The sequence below is a fragment of the Convolutriloba macropyga genome, unplaced genomic scaffold (assembly GCF_964194025.1).
Source record: "Convolutriloba macropyga unplaced genomic scaffold, txConMacr16.3 SCAFFOLD_2965, whole genome shotgun sequence".
NCBI classification, from domain to species: domain Eukaryota; kingdom Metazoa; phylum Xenacoelomorpha; order Acoela; family Convolutidae; genus Convolutriloba; species Convolutriloba macropyga.
In genome coordinates this window covers 20,773-30,819 of record NW_027449287.1, presented here as the reverse complement: position 1 = coordinate 30,819, position 10,047 = coordinate 20,773, and the positions used below count along the sequence as shown (strand labels likewise).

General features: G+C 33.9%; 1 protein-coding gene across 1 annotated transcript; it reads right to left on the bottom strand.

Moving 5' to 3' along the window:
- Nucleotides 1–3,968: 3,968 nt before the first annotated feature.
- On the bottom strand, nucleotides 3,969–9,824 carry LOC142354925 (cytochrome P450 2C7-like; the record flags this gene model as incomplete). Its single annotated transcript, XM_075407252.1, has 3 exons — nucleotides 9,497–9,824; nucleotides 8,848–8,997; nucleotides 3,969–4,167 (listed from the first exon to the last, which is right to left on the bottom strand). Coding segments are annotated over exons 1-3 (492 nt in total), but the record flags the coding sequence as incomplete, so codon positions are not given.
- Between the last annotated feature and the right edge of the window lie 223 nt (nucleotides 9,825–10,047).

Genomic DNA, 10,047 nt, shown 5'->3' with positions numbered 1-10,047 from the left:
TGGACGAACTAAAAAAGCAGTTCCCATCTTTATCTAGAGTGAAACGTAGTGCAACCAAAGACGAACCTTCCGAATGGCGAAATGCTATTTCAACATGACATGGAAACGGGGGATCCCACGATAATGTACCTCAATGGAATCACTGATCAGAGTGGGATAAGGAATAAGTATCGAAATCTTTAACCTAATGCGCTTATGTTGATCGTTGATGAAGATATTAAGAGAAATAAACATAAAAAGGGTCGAGTAAAAAAGAATATTCCAGACAAAACTTGAGCAGAGGTCAAAATATCAAAAGCAGAACTAAAACTCGCAGCGGTCAAGTTAGCCGTTGTGTTTTATAGAGATTTCCGATAGAAAACAAGGCCGAAGATGCTGACGCCGCAACATAAAACTCCTTAAAAAAGTTAGAGCAATGAATGTTTTACAAGCGATCCTAGTCTGATAAGCAGATGATCCCATACGTTTTACAATTAGCGCTTGAATGGTGCTATTTTACATTTTCTTAAAAATGTTCAAGGCTTTTTCCTAATTTCAAGCAATTCTTTATCAATTATTAAGCAAAAGTCCATCGAAAAAAATTAAGGCCAACAGTAAAATGTGCTTAGTTCACGGTTTGAACCACTTTGATACAGTTTTAAAAATTGGCGTTCAATCATTGTACTTTTCATCACATGTTTGTTGTTAACCGTATTACATTAGTCTCTTTAATGCTCCAAAATTCTCTTTACATTTGTCTATTTGAGGCTTCAATTTCCACGTTGTGACTAGAATCTACTCATTACCCAAAAATTTTTTAGTTTTTCAGTTACCTTGTTAACATAAAAAAAAAATTCAGTTGGGTTTTTTCGATCAAACTTTTATCTAAAAGTTTATTTTATCACTTTGTTTTTAATTTTTTAATAAACCTTTATTATGAAAAACGGAGCAAAATTTTATCCAGCACGCTGAATTGTCCAAACTGTTTTACTGTGGTGCCATTGAAATCAAATTGATGTAATACAGATCTGAGATTTGAGATGCTCTGAAAGTTGCAAAACCGATTCGCAAGGAAGTTTGAGAAAACCTAATTGATATAAGATGATGTTTGGGTAAATCAATTGCAAACCATTAATAGATGTCGTACTTCACAAAATAGCGTCGTTTTTGTATTAGTCTCAAGTGGAAGTTTCATACATTGGTTTATATAATCAATTTTTTTGGCAATAGGTGAATTTGATGAGCGTAAAGTAGACGCAAAAGTCGCATAACAGTGTAAAACCTAAGATGTGTTCTACACTAAGCCAGTAATACCGTCCTTCACGAAACTTAATTGGAGCAGTTCTGAACATGGGTCAAAAAAAAGTTATAATCTGTATTGTAATCTAATGTTGTAACCTTAATTTTTAGTCTGAATTGAAAACCTATCCTTTCAATGGTAGGGCTATTGTAGTCCGCGTAAGACGGTACGTGAAAATCATAAAGTCACAGTGACCAGAAGTTACACATTGTGAAACACGTGCCTTCAAAAATTCTGAGAGCAACATTATTAAGTCTTGCTCCACTTTTGAACCTTCAAAAAAAGAAGCATCTACATCTAAGTCTCCATAAGTTTCATAGTTTTTGAGCCTTAATAAATAGCTGATTATTGAAAATTTTGGCTCAGCTGAGAAAAGATTGACCCAAAAAAATGTTCTACATTCTCCTATACAGTTTCAGTTTCCGCACTCTAACTGTTTTTTACATAGTATTTTTTTCTTACTCAATTAAAGTAGGTTGATTAATATCAAAAATCGCTAAATCAACTGTCCACAATCGAACATAAAGAAAATTCTTGTTTATCCAACAACTAAAAACTTCATGCAATTTCTTATAAACTATTAAGCGGAGGATCAAAAATCTAAATGCTAACAGTAAATTGTGCTTAGTTGATGGTTTGAATCATTTTGTAACAGTTTTATAAAATGGCGTTCAATCAATACACTTTTTATCACATGTTGGTTGTTAATCGTATTACTTCCGTCTCTTCGATGCTTCAACTTCCTCTTTACACTTGTCTATTTGATGCTTCAACTTCCACGTTGTGACTAGAATCCAGTCAATAACATATATTTTTTTATTTTTGAAGTTATCCTGCTAATATAAAAAATTTGTCAAATTTACAAAGAAAACAAACCTACTTAGTTGTTATCAATGTTGTTTTTTTTCGATAAAATTGTATTTTAATTTTTTTATTTATGTTTCTGATTTTAATATTTAATTAAAAGTTTTAGAAAACGGAACACAATTTTGATCTAGAAGGCTGCATTATTAATCTGTGGTACAATTTTTGCTATTGAAATCAAATTGAAGAGATACAGATCAGTTGGATTTACATATTAATAATTTAATCTGATTTTTTTTTATTTTGCCTAATAAGTATAGACACCTTGAGATGCTCTGATAATTGCAAAACTGATTAGCAAGGAAGTTTGAGAAATCCTAACTGATATAGATGATGTTTGAGTGAACCAATTGCAGACCATATTTCGATGATGTACATCACAAAATAGCGTCATCTTTGTAATAGAGTCTCAAGTGGAAGTTTCAGACATTGGTTAATATAATCATATTTTTGGCAATAGGCGAATTCAATGAGCATCAAGTAAACGCGAATGTCGCATGACATTGTAAAAAGTAAGATGTGTTCTTCACTAAGCCAAGCCAATAATACCGTCCTTCACGAAACTCAATTGGAGCAGTTCTGAACAGGGGTCAAAGAGAAGTTGTAATCTGTTTTGTAATCTAATATTGTAATCTGAATTTGTAATCTGAATAGAAAATCGACCTGTTCAATGGTAGGACCAGTGTAGTCCGCGTGTGATTGTACTTGAATTGATGAACTCACAGTGAGCAGCAGTTACACATTGTAAAAAACGTGTTTTCAAAAATTCTGTGAGCAACATCATCAAATGTGGCTCCACTTTGAAACATTAAAACGTAGAAGAATTCCTATCTTATTCTCCTTAAGTCTCATACTTTTTGAATTTTTATGATTGGCCGATGATTGAAAATTTTGGTTCAGCTGAGAAAAGATTGACTTCAAAAATTGTTCTACATTACCTCTACAATTTCAATTGCCGCACTCTAAGTGTTTTTTACGTAGTACATTTTTCGTACTCATTCAAAGTAGTCTGTATATATATCAAAAGTCGTTAAATCAATTGACCACAATCAAAATTAAAGAAAATGCTTGTTTGTTGAACAACTAAGAAATGAACATGGAAATTTTTCTTGGTTTGATTGTTATTGAGAGTAACGAGCTTGGTTAAGTTTGGAAAAATCAAGATAGGAAAACCGGGGAAAAAAGTTAAATTCAAAAACTGTTTTGATCTTAGGGTTTGAAAGAAGATTCAATACACGTGTAAAATTTCAACTGTTTGGTTTAATATTGAAGTTTTAAAAAAAAATCGGACAAAAACTACTTCAGTTGTTCTTACAACAGAACCCTATACGCGTATAATTGAAACCATGAACACAAAAGTGTCTGAAGCAGATTAAAATTATCTTTAAAAATTTTGTATAAACTTGGAACTCTAATCTATTGCTTTCTTGAAAAGTTTCAGCCATTTTTATGAATCTTACGAAATGTAATTGTTTGCCATTTCGTTGAGCGTGAGTTGATATCAGTTTAGTAGCCCACGCAATTGGATTCCCAGAAAATTACTACAGGAGCTGTAAAATGACAATGAATGTTTTTCACATGGACTAATTTAAATTGTTTTTTAGTTGACCTCAGTCGACATTTTCTTTGTCATAATAATTGTCTTAACTGTGCTATGCTTCACTGGTTTATACCTCACTTATAGCTGGTAGTTGATCTGATTTTTGTCAATCACTCACTTAATGTTGAATATTCACAAAAAACTTTTTTCATAAAGAGGGTGCAGACAATTGGACAATTGGAGACCCCTTTTATGTCAGTTAAATATTCTGGCGAAAGTTCGTACCTGAATGTAGACGTCTTGACCAGCGAACTGGTCCAGATGGAGTAGAAGATTATTAGCTTCCTCTTCAATCCCAGTTGAGAAGGCAGACTTTCCCACTCCTAATGCTCTCAAGATCTGCATTGTGAGACGTCTCTTCACTTTGAATGATTCTCCCGAAGCAAACACAATGCCTTTATTGGCGTCAACTTTATCAAACATGCTGAAATGGTGCAAACTTTTACCAAAAAATCTTGCTTTTTTGTTTTTCGAGGAAATGATGTTTTGTTACTTTATTTTTAAATTAGCCGATATTTAGTAGATAAATATCAGTTGATACAGAAATAATTGAAGTTTTCAAAAATAACTTTGAGGGAAGAAAGTATATCGATTACTTTAATATAGATTTCAAATTATACAAATATGCGATTAAACACCCATAAATAAAGCACCCATGAATTTCTGTACTAAAATTTTGGACTCTCTTTAGAAGTGCTAGCCGCTTTCATCTATATCTAAGCTGGCACTAAGCTGGCAGGGATACATGAACAAAATGGTTTTTACTCCGAAAAATTATACGCATGTTTTTAGTTTCCTGAACTGCTCTCATGTGTTGTCTTTTTAAGTTGTCTTTTTATATCCATTGTGATTGAAAATACAAGTGTGTTGCTAACGAAAAAACACTAACAAGAAAACAGAATGCGAACAACTCTCACAAAGAAAGAGCAAAGAGGGGTAAAGGGCTAATGAACTTTTTGAAAGCCCGTACCGAACTCCAAGTACGATTCAGTCTTTCTAATAAAATCAGTACTGAACCAGTATATATTAGTCATATCAGACTTAAATCGCTCTTGGCAAGTTGATTCCCAAGTCAAAACAAACTTCCGAGTTAAAAGTTTGAATTTAGAAACATCTTTTAACGTGCAACGATTTCGGGTTTACTTTTCAGCCACTTTCCTTGGGTGCATGACCCCAAACCTCATGTTTGTTTGGTGTCTTTTCGTTTTCTTTGTTTTTATTTTTCGTCTCGACCCCAAAACCTTAAATCGTAGTCAATTTGCTCTCAAAAACACACTATCAGGTTTGGGGTCAAAAACAAAAAAAGTGTCAACTTTGATAACTGTATTTTCAAATAAGCTGCTCACAAGTCATTTTGTAAAAACAATGTCTTAATTTTTGTGGTTTTTGGTCGTTTGCGGCCAATTGAGCGTTGATGGACCCTGATTTTCAATGAGTTTTTTCGACTAAGTTGATGGATTTTTTAATATATTCCGGAACCTCTTTTGAGTAGAAAATCAGATTTGGTGCCAGTCTGGCAAGTAAAACAAGTCGGAGTTGGCACCTGTCTGGCAAGTGAAAAATCAGAATTGGTCGAAGTCTTGCCATCGTAAAATCAGAAATGGCCCCAGTCTGGCAAGTAAAAAGTTAGATTTGGCGCAAGTCTGGCCATTGTAAAATCAGAAGCGATTCCAGTCTGACCAATGAAAAATCAGGAAGAGCCCACGTCCCACAAGTTAAAAAGTGACATGATTCAGTATATGATTCAATAATGAGGAGGAATTGCATTTATCCTGGCCCATTACTGATACGCACTTGGAATTAGATACGGGAGGGCTCAAGATTTCAATCTTCTGCTGAAATAGCCTAAAATAATTAATTCCAGAATCTATTAGTATTAAAAATGGGTTTGCATCGTTGTTTGAATTTTTTTCTTCTAGAGCCAGAGTCACACTTTAGACGTTTCATTCATGTGTATAATTCGAGAAGATACAAAAAAATTAGGACCAAAATTTTCCTTTGAAAATAGATCAGAAGAAAGATGTAGAAAACAAGATAAAGTTGTTTGTAGGTGGAGTTTTCTTTTTATTTTTTGGGGTCTAAAACATTACAATAAAGTTCTTATACATTTGCCTTTTATATTGACGGCTGAGTTTTTTCAAAGAAATGCAATTGAATTTGCAAAAGTAAATTCACAATTGGTTTGATCTTGAGTCAAAAGAATCATAAGATAAAACGAGCAGATGATTTTTTTTAAAAAAATTGTATATTCAATCAAATCTAACAGCATAATGTTTCTATCCAAATGATGTAATAACAATTGACTGCATTTGGTTAAAAGGTAACTTTTGATTTGGAAACTTTAGATTACAGTATGATTAATTTTTTAAATTTTTTTTCAAGGGCACACCAGAACTACTCACAGAAAGGCTCAAAGATTCGAATAAGCGTACAATTGACCTCCGAACAAAAACCATAAAATCCATTCACTATTTTCCAATTGATTGACAAGATTTTTGAGGATTGAGCTAAAATTTAGTAGAAAAACGGTGGAAATTGTTGATATAGTGTTGTTTCAGCACTTAGAATTAAATTGTCGCACTTCCACCCACTGGCGCTCGATTTCTTACCAACATATAATATATTGGTTCTATTGGCATCTTTTTGTTTGGAACAATTTTGCATTGATTCTAGCGTACAATACGCATTGTCGGTGGGCACTCAACTCATAGAAATAATGGTGCTAGGACAATAGATCGAAAGACAACAGATCGAAAGCGAAAATTGGGACAATAGATCGAAAGTTAATTTATTCAAGTTGTGTATTGACCAATCAGATTTGAGCGCTCATTTATTATACAGCATATAAGATGTCCTGTTGTAATATTTTGTTCGGTTGTGATAGTTTCATATCAAGTCCCACGGGCCGCTAAGGCATGGTCAAGGCTAGCCATAATGTGGTAATTATATTTCAACTCGCAAATAATGCCTAATTTCAACCAATAAGAATAGAGATTAATTTTCGATCTATTGAACCAATTTTTCTGTTTTCGATCTGCCGTCCCTTCGATCTATTGTCCGGTAACCAGAAATAATTAATCTGAAAATTGTTAACGTGGTGAACGCAAAGCAAGCCGTAGTAAAAATAAGCCGACATAAAAGTAAGCCGAAAATTATGTAATAGTTATGTAAGCTATCAGAAATAATATTGTTTACCGCTACAACCAATACTGCGCATGGTGACGTCTCAGCAAATAGACGTACCAAAGTTTAGAATTAAAAAACGAATCTGATTGGACGGAAATTGGCCAATTAAATGCAAGACGCAAAAGTAATACAATACAGTATCAATAAGCCGAATTCAATACGATAGCTCCCTGTATTATTTCTGAGAAATACAAGCATTGATTATGAATTAATAAAGAAGGGGCGCGGACAAAACCTTGGGGCGCTAACAATTTCTTGTATAAGAAAAACAAAACTAATGAAAATGTGGAGTACTTTGTTTGCATAGAACCTAGCTGTATCGCCAATTGTTAACAAATCATGATATTACAATTATTTTTCGAGTTTCTGAGGAACATAATCATCACCCCCTACCATCGAAATTAAAACAATTAAATTTAAACAAAAACTTTTTAGTGATACTCGACAATACCCAACAAAACCTTTGGGTTTTATGAAAATAACCTTGATAATGTTTCCGATTTTGTCCCCCCCTCGTAACGAAAACCTTAAGGTCACTCTAAATAGAAAACGATCTTTAACTTTGCCACCAATACCCAAGACTTTAGACGAAGTTTTCATTAGAAATACTTGGACAAAAACTTTGGATGACTTCATCTTTTTGCTTCATCAGGAGAGTGGTATTGTTTTATTTGCCACTGATGCTGGTCTCAATTTTTTCCAACAATCAAAAGTTTTGTCGGGGGACGGTACTTTTAAAACCGCAGCACCTCCATTCCTACAATTTTTTGTTATTTACGGAACCCACGAAAATTTCAAAATACCAGTTATTTGGGCATTGCTTGGCTCGAAGACCGAAGAAATTTATAATTTTTTTTTGAAACTTTAAAAAATAAATGTTTTGAAAAACTTCAAAAAATTTTAGTACCGGAGTTTATTGTTACAGATTATGAATCTGGGGTCATTTCGGCCATTTCCCAAGTTTTTTCATATTCAACTCAGTTAGGTTGCTGGTTTTATTACACTCAGTGCATTTACCGAAAAATACAAGAGATGGGTTTGACAACTCTTCATAAGTCGGACGCAAATTTTCAGAATTGCTCAAAAATTTTACAGTCCTCCTTTTTTTTACCAGAAACAGAAGTTATATCTGCGTTCACGGACTGTCAAAACTCAATCAAAAATCAGTTGGAAATGGAATTGCTTCGACTCGGAGCAAGGGGAATCATCACCTTCGCAGAAAAAAGTTTATGTGCAGTTCAATGAAAAAAAACTTCTCTTGAAAAACTTTTATTTGGGGGCATAATTTCCCTTAATTCGTATTGGCAAAGTATGTCTGAAATCTGTTATAAGATAAAATAGCCAATTTAAACTGATTTTCTCTGTATAATTTTGTATGTGTTCAATTTAATTTGCGGCTAAGCTAATCCGCTGCCATTTTGATTCACACAGCTATTTGTTCAATTAATTTTGTTTTATTCTATCGTATCTTGCCTCTGATTGGTCAATTCAATTTCTATATTTTGGTACGTCTTCCAAATTCACTAGCGCCACTGCGCATAGTTTTATAGTGCATAATGTATTCCAATGTAGTCCGGAAATCGCGAATCGTGCCTGCCCGCCTGCCCTCAGAAGCACCTCAAAAATAAGGGCATCCCAAAATTTTTCGACTTACGTGACCTCATTTTCAAAATTCGGCTTGCTTGCCTATCGGCTTGCTTGACCACCACCGTTAGCCTCGTGGATGGTGACTTGAAGTTCATTAATATTCAATTAATCATTACCAAACCAAAATCTTATATTTTTCCCCTACCTGTCATAATTGATTCAAGATAATCTGGAGTCCAATCTAATCATATGTTATCCGACATAATCTAATGTAGCTCTCATATCGAACATTCAAAAGAAATAATAAACGAATTAAAGGAAGAACAAAGACCTGAAGGTGGTTCTGGAAGAGAATCGTGGATCATATAGCACTTCTTTCATCAGATCGAATCCCTGAAACCAGATGTCCCAGTTACCTTGTCCAATCAGAGACAGAGAAACCATTGGCCCATACTTCTTGTGAAATTGGCTCATTTGATCACTAAAATTTTGATTGTTTATTTACACTAGATTTTATCTGTCTTGACTCATTAAAAAATCTGTCTGAGAGCATTTCTTGTTTGAGACCTAAAAAGATGGATTGAATATATTGTAAATTCGGGCCTGGAAAATATACCCTTCACGGCGAAAACCCCAAGTCTGATGAAGACTTATAGTCAGTCCCATAAAGTTGCAACGCTATCGAACGTTTGAAAGGTCAAAGTTCATTTTTAAAACATGCAGATGTATGGCCAAAAGATGCTCATTTGCATGCCTCGAGCTTTTCGAACGTTCGCTTGCGTTGCAACTTTATGGGACTTACTATACAGTTGAACGTGTTTGCTATGAAAAGACAGTGGGTCGACTTTCGATAAAACTATAGGCTGGACATATTTGGGTATGAAAAAACTTTTGATCAACTTATGAGTAATTTTTAAGCCAAAATTTATACTCTGATCGACAAAGTAATTAAGCTAGGGAAGTAATCAGAAAAATCGTACCAGAAATTCTCATCAGCTGTTATGCAGTAGAGATTGCCAATAAGAGGTAAACTAACTGGTCCAGGGGGCATACCAGCTGGCCTGGATTTCCACCATAACCAAGTGATAAGGAAAACCACAAATAAAGACAGATATTCCAGCATATTTTACGTGTTTTTATTTAGAAGAGATTCTTGGCAATTTGCAAACGAATGTGGTGCGTTTAAAAAGTAAAACGCTGCTAAAGAGAATCAAATTTGAATCTAATGTGTATTGGAGAACAAGACTAGAATCGAATTGCAGTGGAACGCAAACGTAGTGGACAAATTTACGTTCTCTTCAAACTCTAAGTTTAAGCAGCGTCTTAAATCTGTTCAAAGTTGTTGAATATGGCAAAACGCTGGCTTTAGATTCTAAACTAGTTATAATTATTTAATATCAGATCTAGCAAAAGGGTTCTCTTAATACTGTGCGTTGCACATATATCTCCATTATTAACCTTAGAGGATGACATTATCACTATCAGTTGAGAAATTTTCAAAATCAGAAAAGATTTCAAAAATAGCGTGCTT